Consider the following 20,121-nt stretch of genomic DNA (forward strand, 5'->3'; position numbering starts at 1 on the left):
ATGTCAAAAAGTAGTTGCTATTTATTCTGTAAGAACAACTTCTATGGAAATTTCGGTTAATTTCTAGAATTGTTTAGATTTCTCATGTTTTCAATTTAATTGTAATCATTGGCTTTTACATCAGTGCTTCTCAATCTTTGAAAATTCTACTTAAATGCTTCTTGGAAAAAAAGGAAGACAGCTATGACTGTTCTGAAAAAAATATTTGACGTTCATCTTGCTTTTTCTTGGAGCATTTCTGTATAAAAACCAAAAAGGTGAATTTTTTTTGTCTTGCTATGCTCAAGATTTTAAAAACAAATCCTTTACAAAACTTTTGTGGACCATTTATTACTACCAATTCAAAGAAGAAAAATTATTAGAAGAAAATTTATTAGAATTGGGTTAATAGATTTTGAAAATAGATACATTTTAAGTACAGTAGTGGCTTTTTTCTGCTTTTGGATTGGTGGAAAGCCACAGGTAATGATCATATCTCTAGAGTTTGTCCTGATTTTAAAATATTTCACTATTGAAAAGCTAATGTGCTGCACCTTGTCCTGTCCTTACCCCTACTAGATACAAAACCAGATTTCTGGAGCCATATTTCCCTTTGTGTTCTATCCTATTAAACCTCCAAAGTCCATCACCTTGGATTCAGGTTTGTTCTAGTTTAACATAATCCTTCATTTTAAAACAAGATTACTTGCTTGTACTGAAGTTAACCATTGTATCAGATTTATCACTTTTATTAGGTAAAGTCTGCATGCACTTTCTCACTACAGAATAATAGTGGTAGAAGTAAGGAAGCAGTTACCTCTACTACGAAGACACACAGAAAACCATTTCAACAGTTAACAACTGACAGAAAAAAAGAAAATGTCTTTTATTTGTCATTATTATACCTTTTAAGAGCATCTTTTGGACACATTACTTAATTGATTTTGGAGAACATACAACATCAAAGTTGTATAAGCTTAAAAGGAGGTTTTCAGTTCAGACCATCACTAAAGTTTAATGCTGACTAATATATGAGAAGACTTGTCTGTACATAAGACAAATCTTAATTTTGATGGCAGTGAATCAATTGCACTGTTTCTGTGCTACATGCATGGAGTTTTGGGGCAGTGAGGATTCACTTGTCATCTTAAGTCTTCCACTATTTCCCTACTGCTCTAGTATCATGCAATGCATGACTGAGTAACCTATCTGAACTAATCTTAACTAGTAAGAAAAGAAGTGTGCCTAAGCTCAAAGTTAAGTGAGGCATGATTTATAAGCTCTCCAGATGGTAAATTATATTTTGTATGGTTTTTCAGTAGCTTTCTCTATTGCTTGGAGATAGAGCTCAATGTCACCATACTATGTGATGAACTTTACTATGTGATGAGTCTTCTATTAATTTTTTCACACCAAAATCACTTGGAAAACCTAATTAATATTAAAAGAGATTCTGGATTGAGACAAAGAATACTGCTTGCAATTTTGTTTAGAAGCTAGTAGGATGTCAGTTGTTCATTCTAAATATGATTGGTTTAAGCTACAGTGCATTAATCTGCAGAATTCTTTTTTGTTTGTTTAGTTTACGTTTTTGTATCAGCCATTGGAAAATCTTATTCCATGGATAAGAAAATTATGTAAATCTAATATATCAATTTTAATTTGCCTTTAAATGAAAATGGTGTATTTTCAGTTAAATAGCATTTTTATGTTCCATTTCATTCTTGTCTTCCTATTATTTCCTGTTCCTGCTCTTTTCCCTGTCTTAGTTGTTTGCCAGTCATATCCATTATGTAATCCTGTTGTACAGGATTGAGAAAACCCTGAATGCATATGACATTTTCATAAAGAAACTTATGAAGTTATGTATATCATATAACAATCTGTGCTGATCTCTTTTTATTTGACAACTTCATAGCACCAAAACCATTTACTGATGTCAGTATTGTCATGAGAACTGCAGGACACTCACAAATATCTCATATTAAGTAAGTATTTTGACATGTTCCATCTATATTGCTATTGGATATGTTTAATCAAGCTTTAAAATTAAAATTATTATAGAGGCAAACGTATTGAAAGGTAATTTTAACACAAACTCAGTCTTGGAAACTCAGAGCATTTTAAGGGAGATGGAAGCTCAGTGTCCTTTATTATCCACATAACTGAAGAGTAAAGCAAGGATTTTTAGATGTCTTTTTAATGCTTATTTTTAGTCATCTTTATTTAGAAAAAAATCTGTGTATAGTGGTGCTATATACAAATGCTGGTATGTGTTTAAAATCATTCTGGTTACTTGGAAATGTGTTTATCTTACACCTAAGTGGGAAGTCGCCTTTTCATTAGCAGTGATGAATCCCAGCAATGATGAAAAGACAAAACAATTAATAATAAAAAACCAACAAAATACAAATGCACACCCAAAATAACCCCCCAAAACCTCCAAACAAAACCTGACACCAAAAATCCCACCAAAATCACTACCAGAAGTTGTGGTATAGGATCTAAATACCCTATACTAAGCTTTAAGTGTTACACATTTTTGTAGAACACCTTAATAATTATTTTTTGTTTCATGTATAGGTATTTTAAAGTTCTGATTCAAGAGATGGATCTCAAATTAGATCTTGGCTTCCTGTATGCAGTTGGTGAATTCTTTGCACAGACTGATGTGCCAAGTGACCAAGAGGTAGAAACCTTTGTTGTTTGAAGATAAATAGGTTTTAAATTTATAACTATTCAACTTGTATTTAAAAAAATTAAAAATTATTTTCTGTGTCCATATCAATGGTTAATTTCTGTGTATCTGGGAATAATATGAAGCTATGAGGTTTTTAATGACTGTTGCCTGAAGCAGACGATAGACTCCTTTCCTTTATGCTCTTCTTCTGAATGCTATGCAAAGAAGGCTTTAAACCTTACGGTACAGGGACAATGAGAGGATTTTGTACATTGGAGAGTGCAAGTAGTATTAGTCAATGTATTGTATCTGTGACAAAAAACTAGTAGTTTTATATTATCCAAATTTTGAAGAAATATCTTTTTCAAATGCGTTTACAGCTAGAGCTCTTCAAAAAAGATGTTGAATCTCTTCAAGAAGAGCTGATGAGTGTGTCATCAATGGATACATCACAAATCAGCTTGTATGAATACTTCCATATTTCTCCAATTAAGGTATTCTTTTTTCACATTTCAGACTGAGTTTGCTCTCTGAAAATTTTTTGTCTTGTGCAGCATAGTAAGCACGGAAATAAAGATTGAAACAGCTGATTGAAAAAGTAAAGGTGCCGGTGGTTACCACTGACTTCCTATTGCATTCTAGTGACTTTCTTTATGAGTAATTGTTTTTTTAATTTTATTATTTAAGAGTTCCTTGCAAAATGCGCTGGTTTGTGTGCACACAGTGTATTATGGGCTGGAGAATGACAATTTCTGAAAAGCATACACAGCCAGGGTAGGAGATTAGTGTGTAGCTGACATTATTACAACTGTGACAGGACTTTATAGGGTCAATAACAGTAAGAGAGTCTCCCATCTATCCATGGGAAGTAGATCAAAGAATGATTTGAGTTTCATCTCTTTGCAGTATATTATGAGATGTTAGAAATTATGTTTGACAAGAAATATTGCAGGGAGGAAATAGGATGGAATAAGTGGGCTTTAGGTTTTAGTAGAAGATTAGTCTTAAATGATTATGGATTGAGGGACAATGATTCTGCAAGGTGTGCTGTGTATCACGAAATGAGCTATAGTTAAGCTCTGCTGCAACATAATGACTGTTGCTTGATATTGTCTAGAGAGAATCAGAAACAGGAATCACTTACTTTTTTGATTTTGAAAACTGCTGGATAGATTTGTACCATTTTTTTGTGATGAAAGCCATTTGAGCAATTTTCCTGAATGTTGTTCTGTTCAGAGTTTTTGAAACAAATGCTTTGGTTATTTCAGGTGTGTAGAGATAGGACTTTTCCTGTAGTAGTTATTTGGCATCTGCAAAACTTGTGTTAGTAATTATTTGTTTTCAAACTTTTATGTTACAGTCTTGCTTGGACACTATGCTGTATTGTCATTTTCTGTATGCTTTGATTTTAGGTATAACTAAGAGAAACTAAATGTTTTAAAAATGAGTTAATAATATAAATTATAGCTAGAAGAGTCCAGAGACAATCTCTAAAAACCTAAGTAAGCAGTTTCAAGTTCTTGTTTTTTTAAGGTATTTTAAATTCTTCACTCCTGCTGTAAAGGTCAGTGGGCTTTTTGGCCCACACTGTGTATTTGTGTATTCTGTTACAAAGTCAGATTGGTTTCAGTGAGATTAGAAATGTCGTAACTCAATTTTTGAATCATCTAAAAGATTATTAAGATAGAAATATCGTACATCTAACAACTAACCATGTTATTTCCCAATCTCATTTTTGTCCTTCAGTTGCACTTGAGCTTTTCACTCAGTACAGGTGGCGAAGACAGTAACAAAGAAGAAAGAAAGAATGAATTGATACCATTTCAGTCCTTGAATCTCCTGCTGAAGAGTATAGGGGCCACCCTTACAGATGTACAGGATATTGTCTTTAAGTAGGTTAAAAATATGAATGTAAAATTCACTCACAAAGATTATACCATTGTTACATATGTTAAGTTTTATTCTGCTCTGCATAGTAAGGATTTACTTTTTTTCTCTTCTCTTTTTTTAGGTTGGCATTCTTTGAGCTCAGGTATCACTTCTGTACTACACAGCAGCTCCAATCAGAAGTTGTAAAGCATTACTCAAAACAGGTGAGAATAAGAAAATGTCAATATTCCTATAAATTTATATTTTGAAAGTGCTGCCTGTGCACTTTTCATTCTATTAAACTTAATAAAATTACTTTCCTTGAATCTATGTACAAAGGTTAAATAAATATATACAAACCAATTTTTCATTAATAGAATTTTATTGCCTTGCCAAGTGGCATGGATAAAAAACCAGCTTGCTGGTATAGATAGGAGAAGCAAACATGATGGAGCTCTGATAGAACATGATTGATGTTAAAATAGTAATGCATTTTCTTGGACATTAGTACTATATGAATCATGGTTCCCTCTTGGCTTTGTGTACTGTTTTAAGTTCTGTCATCCAGTGGAGGGAATCCAACAAAAATACTTCTGCATAAAAGAATTAGTCATCTCCTATCCATCCATCATTAACAATAAGGGGCTACCAAAATGCTTTTAAGTACTGTTGTTTCTTGGCTGGCATAATATGGTTTACTCACTGATTTTCTCATCCTTTTAGTGTAACTACTGCTACTTTTCTGCACAATTTTGAGGTTTTCATATTTAACTCATTTTTCTTTCCATGTTTTAATCTGAGATACAACACTGCCTTTGTTTTAGTATAATTTAGGAAATGTTTTCACAATAACTCTTTTCATTTTAGGCTATTAAACAGATGTATGTTCTTATTCTTGGCCTTGATGTGTTGGGTAATCCATTTGGATTCATAAGAGGCTTGTCTGAAGGAGTAGAAGCTTTCTTCTATGAGCCATACCAGGTAAAATTCTCTGCTACCGTTCCACAAGTAGATAGGTGTACATTGTATACTGCAAATCTATGTTGATACCTTTTTTGATTTTAAATTTAGATTTAGAATTGAAAATGTCAAGTGAAAATGCCCAAAAATTCAAGTGAGATTAAAAATGACGGAGAAGTGCACTTAACTGCCAAAAGGCTGTTTCTTACAGTTCATAACTTAAAGTAAATCTTTCTCTTCTCCTTAAAATAAACAGATTTCAGGGAATTAATTAGTATTCTAAAATTGTCTGTCTTTCTGTCACAGTAGTTTTTGTGGGTACCTTCATACTTTATCACTTAGTCATCCTGTTGTCCTCTTTGTTACATATAAATCCCAATAAAAATATAAGATTTAAAAACAGATAATGCATACTATTCAAAGCTCATCATGAATGTATCCTTTTTTTCTCATAGGGAGCCATCCAGGGTCCTGAGGAATTTATAGAAGGAATGGCACTAGGATTTAAAGCACTGGTAGGGGGAGCTGTTGGTAAGTTTCAGCACTGTGATGGTAGTTTGCCTAATAGGAAACAATAGAGGTGAGTATTTGTAAATTGCAGTGGAATTTTAATTTGGTTTATATTCCAATAGGTGGATTAGCAGGAGCTGCCTCGAGAATCACAGGTGCTATGGCAAAAGGAGTAGCTGCAATAACTATGGATGAGGATTACCAGCAAAAAAGGAGAGAAGCCATGAATAAACAACCCACTGGTCTGAGAGAGGGTATCACACGTGGTGGAAAAGGACTAGTTTCTGTAAGGAGGAAAACAAAAATTAATTGATTTTGTGCCAGCCAGAGTACCAGGCGATTGTTGTATTCGCCAGAGAGTTGTTGGTTTGTTTTTTTTTTTTAGTTAGTATTTTGTTAGTTTCTTAATTTTAATTATGGTTTTGCAGGTATATAGCTACAATAGAGTGATAGTTCTACAGAGAAATGCAAGAGGGTAGAAAAGAAGGTAGAAACTGTGAAGCAGATGCCTCTAATTCTGTTAGCTTATAGTGAATTCTAGAATACTCCCAACACATGTACTTTGAGGCTATTCATCAATGGAGTAGAAAGAAAAACGTTAAAAATTAAAAATACTATATGGATGCATATTTTTAATATCTGTTTTGTTTATCTTGGTAGGGTTTTGTCAGTGGCATAACAGGAATAGTCACAAAACCAATAAGAGGTAAGTTTGGTTTTGATGCATTAACTGTTCACACAATGGTAAATTCTCAATATTTGATGAGGTATTGTAAATCAGTTATGAAACTATTTGTCAAGATTTTAAATTCCTGCTGACTTACAGCTTAAATGTGGTTTACATGATCTTTGTGTGGAGACTACATAATTGTATATCAAATAAGATTTGTAATTAAATGGTAACAAAACTTGTTAAGATTTTAAAAGAAACTCTGTGGTTTATAATGATTTACTGCTTTTAATGCTTTTAGGAGCTCAGGAAGAAGGAGCAGCTGGTTTTTTCAAAGGTGTTGGAAAAGGCTTAGTGGGAGCAGTAGCTAGGCCTACTGGTGGAATCATAGATATGGCAAGCAGCACATTTCAGGGTATTAAAAAGTAAGTAAAATAAGAGTATAAAACATCATATGGCATGAAAGAGACAGTACTAATACTAGTAGTACCTTGTGTCTTTATATAATTCTATGTTATTTATGTAATAAATAGGTGGCTCTTTAACAAAATGCACACTTGATATAATTTTAAAAATGCAGACAAAATATCTCCGGTATTTCTAGTATTACTGAAGAAACTAGCTTAAATATCTCAGTGATCAGACTTCCTTCAATTGATGATATTGATGATAACTTTCACCCAAGTAAGCAGGAAAAAAAGGACTTCTCAGATGCGTTCAATGTTACTTTATATATTGTTACTACTTTATGAGATGAGTTCCAAGACCACTAGATTATGCCAGTCTTAGAACTATGTTAAGACTACATTTAAATACCATGATAATCTCACTTTAATAAATACATTGCGGAAAAATATCTCACACTGTTATGTACAGTGAAGGAGCAGACAGTGTTTTGACGGGGCGCTTAGTAACTTTTAAATTAAACTGTTCAGTGGCCCAGTTCTTAGTGAGTTGGATCACTTCTGCTATCATAAAAATGCCAGTCTCTTTTGTTTTCCTGTTGAAGTTCTTTAGCAGAGAAATGCAAGAAAAATATCGGAGTGAAAGTTCTATATGGTACAGTTGTTTTTACTTTTGAAGTTTTGAAATGCAGTGGTTAGACACTAATTAAGTATTTGCAGGCATGTGCTGCTCTATGCTGTCTAATTTGGTAATAGTGGTTCTCAGAAATAGATTTAAGTCTACTGCTGTTTCATGTAATGTCTGTTACTATGCAAAAGTGCATATATAGACAACAGTTGTTGAATGAGTACTTGAATTTAATTTGTATAGAAAATAATTTAGTTCCATAGTTAAATAGTATAGTTGAGTAGAGATATTGACATGTGTCCTAAATTTTCTGCTTTGTCAGGGTTGCAGATTCATCAGAAGATGTGATAAGCCTGCGCCCACCTCGCTTCTTTGGTGAAGATGGAGTTATTAGACCTTACAGATTAAGAGATGGAACTGGAAGTCAAATGTTACAGGTGAAGAAAATGAAAGATAATTTTTTGACAAACTTTTAAACTCATCTTACATAGAAATAAATACTTCAGAATTTCCCACTTCTTAAATTCCCATTCACTTCTTACCTAGTAACTCAGTAGTCAAGGAGTTTAATTTAATTTCTTAGGCATGTAACCACATTGGGGATTTGGCTGCTGCAATACAACTTTTGAGGAAGACACCATAAAATAAATAGTATATCTATAAAAGTTTATACACAGGGCATTCTGAAAAAAGAAAAAAGTTTATATATGCAGATGAAAAATTTTATGCCTTTAAATTTTTTTTGTGAAAAGTGTTGATAAATGTACACAGTTTTTTCAGTAATTTTATAATACATAGCTTAAACAGTGACTTTTAAGTCTCAATTTTATGTAAAACAGCATTTTAAAGACACTAAGTAATAGTTGTATTTATGTCATACTGAAGCCATTGAAATAACATAAACAGTTCTGAAGTGGAATACTGTTCACACGATATATATGTTGAACAACACTTACTTTTTAATGATTCATCTGCCATTTAAGCAAATTTGACTCAAAAAATTCCCCTCAGAAAGGGAATTAATTTCAGTTGTGACGCACATAGCTTACTGAGTTTGTTTTTTCCTTTTGTTAGAAATATAACTTCTTTCTAGAAATGTACAACCGTAACAAATAGAGTAGTAATTAGTGATTGCATAAATTTAAACAGAATTTAAAAAATACACATGGAAAGATTCACAGTGGGCCGTGAAAATGTCATAGCAGAATAACCTTTCTGCAGAAGTAAATAAGAATGAAGTAGCCTTTGGGAGAGCATTTTTTGACTAATTTTGATTATTGCCACAGCTGTTTGTTCCATGTTGAGTTCCACTCTTGTTTCTGTTTCTCCTGCATTTCATTAGTTTGTCATTCATTTTCTGGTAGAAAAGGATTGCTCTGTTGGGTCACCTTAGCTGTGTTCATTGTTCCGTTCACTAGTGATGTAGTTCAGCAGACTATGAAAGTACTTAGATAATAAATAGTATACCTGTGCCTTTCTTGTAATGAGAAATTAAGTCATTTAACCTGTGCTGTCCAGTTTCTAACTGGTGTTATAAAGCAGTATTGCCTTAACTACCCTCTGCTCTCTGATACTTAGAAGCTACTACTGATGGACAGCATAAATTTGTTACTAATCTTTATCCTCTTTTTGTTGAGAAAATAAATTTTAAAACATCCCCTTTTCTGTTTTAAAATATATTGCTAAAACAAATGCTAGCAAACAATCAGCTCTAAAGAGCTGACTTTATATTGCTTTTGCTTCTTAAATTTGTACGTTTTTGTATTTTGCATTTTTTTCTGAGAAACCTTTGCAAAATTTGCCATGTAACATGTAATTCTGACCTTTCTGTATTGTATGGCTGAGTACAGCACCTTCCATTATCCAACTTAAAAAACACTAAGCGTGGCCTTGTGTAATGCTTTTGATATTTTGTGATGGGAACCACCATTTGAAAGTAGCTAAAACTGAAGAATTGTTACCTTGATATTAGTTTTTGCTGTTGATGATTCTGAGGCATAATTACTCTTGAAGAAATGTTTTCAAAGCTCCAGGCAGAGCAGATAGATTTCCCTGTAGACAGTCCAGTCAAAAAACAGAGATTTTTTTTTTTTCCCCAGACAATAAATTCTGCAATAGGATATTTGGTGTCTTAATTTAAACCTTAAGTACACAAATGTTTTTCGTTCCTAGTGTTTGTGGTTCTAGAGCTGTTACTTTGTTTTTGTTACTTTTACTTTTGAGACTCAGTGTATTGCATGTCCATTATTTGAAAGAGTTTGAATACAATATTTTCTTAAGGATAAAAATATTTCTTTTCCCTTTTGCTATGCTTCTTCGCATACAGGTCTGGTGACCAGTCCTACACTGGTCACTGTATTGAAGCTTTTCAACAGATTACAGGATTAGGTTGGAATAAAACTTCTTTTAGTGATTTAGAGATTGTATATGCTGATGAAAAGAAAGAGGATATAGGTTGTTTTGTGTGCTCATACCGTGCCCTAAAATTAGGATGTCACTTCAGAATTTCTTTGTTTTGTGTGTTTTTATTTTGCTTTAATTAACAAACTTGCCAGGCAAACTAGTACTTTTAAACTAATACTTCTGCTTTCTTCTTCCCTTACCATGCTTTCAGAAAAGGCAGGCCTACAAAGAGTGGACTATGGCTCACAATAGTAGTGATGATGATGACAGTTAGGATAATGTGGATTGTAACAGATATACATGGCCTTTGTCACATTCTTTTGACCTTCAAGTTTTAAATGTTGCTGCTATGATTCCCATTGAGAAATCGGGGGTTTGTGATACTAAATTCTTACTTTTTAAACTGTGAAAAAATGTGGGGATAATAAACTGTATGATGATGAGTGCTAGGGAAACATGCAAATAATATAATGCAGGTAGTCTTACAAATAAAACCAGACATTAGGTAAAATAGTATTGAATATAAAGAAATAAGTAATACCTTGACTTAGAGTTTATTTCCAGATGTATTTTTATCAGCTGTGTTTAATGTTTTTGCATTTATATAAGTGTTTACCAGGATTTATTTACTATTACTTTAAATGTGTTTAGTAAAACTTTACTGATTTGTACAGTCCTTATTGGTGTTAAAATGCTGTTTGACTGTTTTATTCAATTACTATTTCAAAACTATTTTGTCTGTTTTTCTTCTTAACAATAAACATGTCTAAAGGATATCTAAAATGGATTCATCTGTTCTGTTCCAACATTGTTTCTCATGTTTCCTGGAACTAGATAGTGTAAGAACACTAAATGACTTATAAAGGTATTTAATAGATAAAGTACATATATTTTTCAAGAATCGTTATCATAAACTTTTAATTTTTTGTTTATCATTTGCTTTACCATATTTTTAATACTTATTTTGTGTCTCTTTTGATATCCTTAAACATATAAAATAACAGGTTTTTTATTTTGACTACAAATTATTTGTTTCATAAATCAATATTTTTGTTTTCATAGCAACAAAAATAAGTAAAAAATCTGCCCCAGAACTAAACTGCATGTGAAAACCACAGAAAGATGTAAAAAAATACCACTAGTTCTTCAAGACACTGTAAAATAAAACATACACAATATGCAAAAGTATTTAGTTCTTTATTTACCTAGACATGGGGGGTGAGGGGAAGATGTCAACACTGATCAACTACAATTTGGTATTATAAATTCTACCAAATACCTTTACAAGTTACTATTTTTTTTTAATGTTTATTCTATATTCACTGAAATGCTTGCACAACTTTCTTGTTCTTTTTTTGTGGTTTGTTTGTAAATTCAGATTTTTGTGTTGTACTTCAAAGATATCTTGTAATAGATAATTCTGTACCAGTAAGTATTACAATGAGAATTAATACTTCTGCCACCATCTGAACTGTCAGCATTGTTCTAAAACAATAAGAACTTCTGGAATGTTTGCATATTTATCAAGGTAGCATTACCTCTTTCATTGTCTGTTGACTTTCATTTATCAAAATTTTGGGGGAAGAACCATTAAAATTTTTAAAGTTGCTTATTCTGGCACTGTGCATGCAAAAACTGCTATATAGGGTGATCTCTTGGGCAAATACCTTTTGCCTTTAATGTCACAGAGAAAAAGGGGGCAAACTAAATTTGGGAGATGGTTTTAGCTGAAATTGCTGATGCTTATGATTGCTACAGGTCATGTGTTGCTATTTGTTTTGTAATGCTGTCACCTCAGAAGGATACCTTGCAGAAACAGATGAAAGGCTGTATTGCAGTGGGTTACTGCCTGAGACATTGTGGGAAGGATTTTGAATGTTTCAGGTACAAATGGATCTTTCATATTTCTTTGAAGAACATAAGAAATAATTCTGCTCTTCAGTTCTGAAAAAAGACACATGATGTCAAAAAGTTGGGGAAATTGTTAGGTATAACATAATGGAAAGTTACTGTGACATTAATTTTACTGGGGTTTGAAAATTTGTAATAATGTTACTTAACATTATCTTTTTACTTTGTGCTGTTTTACTGCAATTTTTTTTTTCTCCTCTAAAATTGTTTTTCTTTTGTAATCACCAGTCTTACTAAAAAATGCATGTGAATTTTATGAGAAAAACATATTTCTTCCTCATTCTAAAACAACTTTAGAAATGTCATAATTTTTTTACCAAAAATTGACCTGGTTTTTAATTTTTTTGACTTGAAATCCTGCAAGTTTATGCAGAACATGCAGGTAAAATTGAATGATTGTATTTCTGGGTCAGATATTGCTAATTCAAGTTACACTGCATGCAGTATAACTGAAAAGAGTTCATTTTTTATTGCTAGATTAAAAGGTTGTAGAATGCTAACTGAAAAAAAAAAAAGAGCCAAACAAAACTAACAAAATTTGCCAGTTGGAGCTGGCAAATATGATTATATGCCCTAGAATATTTTGTCTCTTTGGTGGAGTATAGTTCTATTTTTCTATTTTTGAAGTTTTTGTGTTAATAGAAAATATAGTAATTTCATTATAAGTATTTTACTTGTTTCTCTCTTGAGTCTAGGCTTCTCTGAATATAAATGGAAAAAGAAATAAATTGGATCTGTGGACATAGGGATTTGGAATAACAAAAAAATTTACCATCTGGGATGTTAGTACTTAATTTCTCCTTAGGTCATGAGACAAAAAGCTGTGAAAACTAATGGCAGAAACTGATATTCTTTCAGGATGGGAAAAAAACTCCAGAACAAAAACTCCAAAACATTTAGAGATTATTTTATTTAGAGATTTAAAGTAACACAGCAAAAAAGAGAGACCATATTTTCAAACTTCTTCAATTTAAACTACTTTAACTATTTAACTTTTGGCTTCATAATTCTCCCATCCCATCCCATCCCATCCCATCCCATCCCATCCCATCCCATCCCATCCCATCCCATCCCATCCCATCCCATCCCATCCCATCCCATCCCATCCCATCCCATCCCATCCCATCCCATCCCATCCCATCCCATCCCATCCCATCCCATCCCATCCCATCCCATCCCATCCCATCCCATCCCCTGTTGAATTGAATTTGAGGTCTAGTACTGTCCCTGAAGGCTCCAGTCTAAGTGCCCTCCTTTTGTCTCAGATTGCTACATTTTGTGCTGTTGACAAAGTTGACCATGCAGCTTCCCCCAGGAGTTCAGTTTTACTCTTTTCTCCTTGCTGAGCTCTTTACCTTTGATGTTATCCAGTACATCCCTTTTGTTTAGGCTTTTCTAGTGGTCTGGTTTTCTCAAGATGCTCTGTAGACATAGGTCAGTCCCAGGGGATACTTTAGACAGTTTCAGGGGTCATTTAATAGACTGTTTATATATGAATTGTGACTAGTCATTTCCAGAAGCAATGGATGTGCGAGGTCTTGGCCCTGCCAGGGAATAAAGCTGAAAGACTAGTTTTGTGCTTTTGAAACTGAGTCAGTAGCAGTTGTGCCATGCAGTCAATGGCTCTCTGTGTCAATGTCTACCCAAGCCCAAAATATATGTAAAATTTTGTTGTTATTTTTAATTTGCTCCTATAATGTGTGAGGATACTTGTACTGTGTTGTATAAGGTTGCTGCACAATTATGTTGCTTTAGAGAAGACAGTTCAAAGCTGTGCTTCAGTACCATATCCTGTTGTATTGGAGGTGTTCAGCTTTTGGTTTAGTGATTCTTTTTGGTCATGAGCTTCATATCAGGTAGGATGTTGAAATGATTTGAGTAGACCCTTGTTCCTTAGTATTCACACTTTGGTCTGCCAGGAAGAACATCTGACGAATCGGAAAAGTATGTCTTGCTAATCCTTTCTGTCTTTCCCTCACTGCTGTTGAGTTTGGGTTCAAATCGAAACATAAACATCTGTATCCTGAAGTACCCTAAAACTAAGGTTTTGCTGTGTAAAATTATATGCTTTATGAAGTTCAAAATAACTGCACTTCTATTTGACATTATCCAGACCCTTACCTGGTATTCATGCATGCTGTCTAGTTACAGCATCTGTCCCCTTACTGAGTCACATATGTCTGTCCTGCTTTGGAAAACCTTGTCTGTCTAGGTTAAAGGAAAAAGCAGGATCCTTACTACTTAAATATCCAACATTTGGATACTATTACATAGCCATTGCACAATCCCAAATAGAAGACTTTTATGAGAAGCTGTCTGAAACCAGCTAACACCAATTGTTCTAGAGGAACACGGAAGCTTGCATTACTCAGTTTCATTTTAACTTGATTGTGACTGACGCTTAAAGACAATATTCTTTCATTTCCCTGCTGATGCTGTAATCATGCTTCAAATGGTATGAATCCAAGAGTTTTGGTTGTATGGGCAGGAAACAGAACATCTAGATGTGGCCATCATGATGAAAGTGTAGATCAATATGGTTTCTCCATTTCAGCTGCTCAAACAAATTCTCGTCTGTGTTCAGATCAAAAATTTATTAAAACAAATCTCCGAGTCAGCATAGGCAATCTATATTTTTTCCTGTGAAGTAGGAGTTTTGCATTCTGAAAGAAAGCTGCTGTCCTATTTTTTATTGTCTTGTATACTGTGGCCTTAGATCTAAATGTTAACCACGACCACAAGTTTTCACTGATTTTAACAAAACCAGGTTGATTTCAGAGTTCAGCAGGGCTAAATGGAATCTTGAATGCAGATGATAAAACATCATGGACATTGCACATTAGGATAACTGAAATGAGGAAGTAGGTAATAAAGGATTATTGGTGGTTATACATAAGTGATGAGAGAATTTTGTGTGGCAAAAAATGCATGTTTTACATGTTATTTTTTCTTTAATAGTTTTCCCCTTTTCACACTCATTCAAGCTACATCTAACATGTCACCTGGGAACTGCTTAGAACTATTAAATGTTTCTGTGGGGAAGACTGAGTAGGTAATTATAGCAGGTTAATCTGCTGAAATTAGCAATTCTACAGCTTTTGAAAAAGCTACCTTATAATTTGGGCTGAATGATGCATTCAGGATTGGAGTTTCTAGCAACAACAGTGGATTGCCTTCAGAATTCATACATTTGGACAGTAACCAGTTCATAGGGAAATATGCTGTTAGTCCAGATGAAAGTTAATCCGAACATCAAGAAAGAACACCAGTTTAATAACCACTTTTTAAGCAGTAACAACCTTTTCAGTATTTTTACATACTGTTTCATCTGAGACAAGTTCAAGGATATCAAACATTCTGAACTTAAGTATCGCACATACTACTAGTGTTTTTTAGAACTACTACCAGAAGAATCACAGATTTTAATTTTTGCTTCCACTACTTCGTTTTGCTCTGTGTCATTTCTGACTTTGTCAAAGGCCTCTCTACTTGCTTCTCATTACATTAAGAGGGTGTGGTGTGATTAGGAATCTCTCCAACTGCAGAGAGACTCCTTTTAAGACTGAGCACATTTGCGTGTATATACATAACTGATTGCATTTACTGTTAGATTATTGCAGTGACGTCTGAGTAATTGTACTACAGGTTAGAATTTGCAAAGGAGAGGATCTCTTCTTGTGTTTCTTCAAACTTTACAGCTTCTAGAGTATCTTTTTTTAAATAGATTTGCATATACTTAATCAGGCTATTAAAATGTTTTTAATTTGAAATATATTGTGTTTTTAAAAATTTGTATGTATTTTCTTACAATGTTGAAACTAACATAAAACAAAGAATGATGGATGAATGTTACCTTTTGTAGTTTGGATCACCAAACATTGTTCCAAGTTGCTGTCTTTCTCCAAACAATAGCTACTACCATAAAAGTTTTAAGAACTATTTATGCATCTGTATTGAGTGATCAATTATAAATTGTTTTATGTTTCAGTTGTATAAGGCACTTTGGTAGCAGAGTGCAATAGTGAGCTTGTTATAAGAATTGTCAGCAGTCTCCCTCTTTGATGCATTTCCTAATGAATAGGTATAAGTCTAATGCTAAAAGGGATAAAGATAATAAATAAAAGATAGAAAAATCCAAAGGCAGAAAATTTAAAAGTAGTTATTGCTTAGCATTGCCAAATGTTGCCTTTGTAATCAGCCTGTGCAGCATTTCTGTGTGTTTATTTCCCAATTAACTCCTGTTGTCTACAAAACTATATACACAGATAATTTGAGTTGATGATTTTTGACTCACAGCTAGCAATGAGGACTAGTTATCTCAGTGTATGCCACATGCGAACAATGTGTTTTTGCTCCACAAATCACATCTTTGGGAATCTTAGTAGAATGATGCACTTTATGTGGAATTTGGTATATGTTTAAATAGCTTTTGTTTAAGGTTGCCATTTGTGCAATAGTTAAGTATTGTACTTCCCTAATAGTTTCCACAATTCCTGATTTGTTATCTGTAAGATGAATAAGTTACATCAGGGGGACATGACTTGTTGAAAATTAGCTAGCAAGCTAATGAGAAGACAGAAAGAGGTAATGCCCACCCCTTTCCTAAGTCCCACTAAAGGGGGATCTGGATTTCAAAGCCTTACTTCAGTGCTATGCAAAGCATAAGAAAGTTTTTCCAACATGGAAAATCCTCTCCATCCTAATAAAGCTAGATTGCTACTTGCTTGCACCCTATGCTTACTTTGAACAGAACAGAGATACTGGTCATTCTATGTGATATTTATATGGTTGGTTAGTAGATGAAATTTGTGTCATTGTCTCTGTGTCTTGCCATTAAGTGCAGTTAAATGTATTTTATACCTATCCTGAACCATCCTTGCTCTTTCCTGACGTTATTTCTTGAAGTTCTTGTCAGCCTTCTCTTCCATTTCCCTGTCTTTCTTTCTAGGCCACTGACGAAAGTCCATCATAGCACAGACCTAGACCAGTAGCCTGACCTGTGGGTCAGGTATCCTATCCATCCATAGTCTGTCCATACAGTCTCCTTTGTCCTCTAACCATGCAGCATGTTATGTACTAGAATGTTGCAGGGGCTACCTTTTAGAAAGGGTGTTTTTTTGTTATTTATTTATTTATTTAGGTCCAAGCTTCTAATACAAGAGGCAGGGAGAGAGACATATCAGAGGCAGAGCAATGCCTTGTTAAAGTTTGAATAAGAAATTTCCAAAAATTAAAAAAAAACCCCAAACTTATTTTCCAAGCCCTTAGTTCCTCATTTCTTATGCCATTCTTCTTGATGATTTTGTCATGCTTCTGACACTAGCTCTTGCAGAAATAAATGCAAGTAGTGACTTACATAAGTAGGCACATGACCAATAGCTGTGATTTTATAGCCTAACAGAATTGGGGAAAGAGAAATAATTTGAACTTCCTAAGAGCTTTTTGGAAACCCCTTTTTAGAGCTCCCTTTTTAGACAGCTTTCTGCTACTCAAGTATTCATCCATTTTAGTCACAAAAAAATCAGTATCTTTGGGGAAGACAAAAATTTTAAAAAGTCTGTTTGGGCAAGTGGAATTATCCACACAGTCAAATTCAAGGTTTTTTACACTAATTAAATGTCTTCATCATTTTAGTGTGTTGGGGAACACACATTAAATGGCTTTGCTTTCTTAGCTGTTTTAAGAACTAATCCAGATATTTTTAAAATTTTGGCATATATATCTGAAGCTATATATTTATAGTTAAAACTTTATTGAGTCATACTAGTTTGTTCTAATCTGGTTGTAACAGCTTCCAAGTTGTAACAGCTGGGAAGCATGCAAGTAGTCATGTTGCTGTTTCCAACCGAGATGCAGCAATATTCATTTGACCACTCGTTTAATCACTCGCTGTGCAGAAAGTTAGAAATCCAATGGTTGCCGAGTAATTTAAGAGAGAGAGCTTCTGTTTTTAAAAAGTTATTGATCTGCTGTTGTTGCTAAGGGTGGGAGGAGGGTGATGTCCCTTTAATCATCAGACTGTAGGCAGCATCCAAAGACCAGGGGGCGTGGTTAACCTGGCATTTTATAGGGTTTTACCTGGTGCAGGTGTCCAATCGTGGTTACAGGGCAGGGACTTGACCTTAGAAGTCTAAGGTCTTGAACCAACAGGGCTTAATTTTGGGTGAGTCTATTAGCATCTTCCTAACATCCCACCTCCCAAGGTCTCAGATTTATTCCCTCCACGTAGAGCATCTGGTTTAAGCTTTGATCTGTCCTAGGTAATTCAGCTTCCACGTGCTGTCATCAATATTTAAAATACGTTGCTCATTAAAAGTATTCTGCTACACATTAATTGTAGGGAATGGTTAAGTTCATGGGGAAACAAAAGAATATAAGAGAAATGCTAAGTATTACCTCAAGTGCATTATTGTAAGTCCCACTTCTACATGATAATAATGTGTATGTACAGTTAGGTATAGATTTATTCTCAGAGTTAATTAGTGAATGTTTTGGAGGCAATGAGATAAAGTAGGAAAGGAATCTTTATTTTGTTTGTTGTCTCAGGAATGTATTAGTTAGCAGAAGTTCAGTGTGTACCAAAAGTATGTAGAAAACAGTCCTGAAATTTTTTGAGAAATTATATTGTTCCTTGTCTGTTTTGGTTAGGATTGATTTTTATTTGCATACTTGTATTAACAGCAACCGAATAGTTATGAACATTAGCTTCTACAGATGTTAGTTATATTCTGACTTTATGAAAGTAGCCTTTTATTTAAAAGTATGTGCTTTGTTACAGTTTATATTTTTGGAGCATAAATACCTTTTAAGCACAAAATTAGTACATTACTAGCATATTCAAAGCTATAAAACTTTTATCTCTTTTAGAAAATTGAAAATGGAAGATTTGCAAAACTCAGATATATTGCACATGCTATGGTCAACAGCACAGATCTGTTAATGGTAACAAAAAGGTAAACAGTTTTGACTCCAAATAATATGTACTTAAAACAGTCACCAAAATGTGCACATCTTGATGATTGCTGATCAGTAACTGAACTGTCACCATATATGTAAACAAAATAATGAGGAAGATATGCCTAATGTGCTTATAATAATCTTCAACAATGTCATTGTTCAGCAGGAAAATGTTCAGTGTTATTTCTGTTTTATTTTAGAAGGGATGGAAATACTGATTTTAAGATTTCTTTAGCTGAGAAGGATTTGTTATAAAGTGGGTTAGGCTAAAATCACCTGAACTGTGGGATTCCCTTGCGATGGTGTATTGAAGGAAAGAAAGGATAACACAGGAACAGTCAGTGTCTAGCAGTGGAGGATGAGGCATCCTTCTGAAATTCAGCTTGAAGTAGTGTTAAGGTTTTGCTGCTAAACACAGTATTCTAAATGTTAGAGGGAGTTTAAAAATTCACTTGTTTGGAAAGAGTGCTGTAAAGTTAGAGATCATGCCATGAAACCTATTTTGCAATGACAAATGCACTAGAGCAAGGGTAACATGATAACTTCTAAGTATTTTTTACATTAATTTTAAAAACTGCTTTTATTTTCTGGTGCCTAGTGGTGTGTTATTTGTGACAAAAGGGGCATTTGGACAGCTGACATGTGAATGGCAATACACTTACGATGAATTTACCAAAGAACCATTCATCGTTGATGGTCGAAGATTGCGCATTGAAGCCAAGGTACATTAATCTTACTGTGTTTTATTGTCTTTTTGTGTTACTGTTCATGAAATTGAATTGTTCATGAAATTCTCCTCTGAATTCTTGATCTCCTTTGTATTCGAGATGCACTCAGAGAAAGGCGTTGAAACTTGGCATGGGTGAACTCCTCAGATAACTAGTCTCTGACTGTTTTAAGGAGCATGGTGATTTGGTTTTTGCAGATGAGATTATTTCTTGAGCTGTAGGATTTTTTTGTTTGTATGCACCAGTTCATGGTGTATTCATAGTCTGGAAAATGCTGATACAACAAAAGGCTCAGAAAGTTGCAGAATATTTTTATTATGCTCTCTGGGGCAAATAAAGGTTATATTTTCTTCAAAAATGACCATAATGGAATATATTTTTCCCTCCATACAAATTGAAGAGTGATGCTCTTAGTTGCAATT

At 33.8% G+C, this 20,121-nt stretch overlaps 1 protein-coding gene across 3 annotated transcripts in view; it reads left to right on the plus strand.

Annotated features, from left to right (window-relative positions):
• VPS13A (vacuolar protein sorting 13 homolog A) overlaps positions 1–20,121 on the plus strand; it is a 111,677-nt gene that overhangs the window by 85,821 nt on the left and 5,735 nt on the right. For 2 of the 3 annotated variants that reach the window (XM_063421771.1, XM_063421772.1), the window contains exons 57-70: positions 559–640; positions 1,898–1,967; positions 2,563–2,668; positions 3,040–3,153; positions 4,406–4,551; positions 4,671–4,752; positions 5,396–5,509; positions 5,944–6,019; positions 6,121–6,284; positions 6,659–6,704; positions 6,970–7,093; positions 8,023–8,137; positions 18,882–18,967; positions 19,570–19,693. In XM_063421771.1, coding sequence (XP_063277841.1) covers positions 559–640; positions 1,898–1,967; positions 2,563–2,668; positions 3,040–3,153; positions 4,406–4,551; positions 4,671–4,752; positions 5,396–5,509; positions 5,944–6,019; positions 6,121–6,284; positions 6,659–6,704; positions 6,970–7,093; positions 8,023–8,137; positions 18,882–18,967; positions 19,570–19,693 — 1,449 coding nt within the window. Of the gene's footprint in view, positions 1–558; positions 641–1,897; positions 1,968–2,562; positions 2,669–3,039; positions 3,154–4,405; positions 4,552–4,670; positions 4,753–5,395; positions 5,510–5,943; positions 6,020–6,120; positions 6,285–6,658; positions 6,705–6,969; positions 7,094–8,022; positions 8,138–18,881; positions 18,968–19,569; positions 19,694–20,121 lie in introns of those variants that run through there. The other variant, XM_063421773.1, reaches the window with a different exon arrangement.

Source organism: Prinia subflava, chromosome Z, assembly GCF_021018805.1.
Source record: "Prinia subflava isolate CZ2003 ecotype Zambia chromosome Z, Cam_Psub_1.2, whole genome shotgun sequence".
Classification (NCBI taxonomy): Eukaryota; Metazoa; Chordata; class Aves; order Passeriformes; family Cisticolidae; genus Prinia; species Prinia subflava.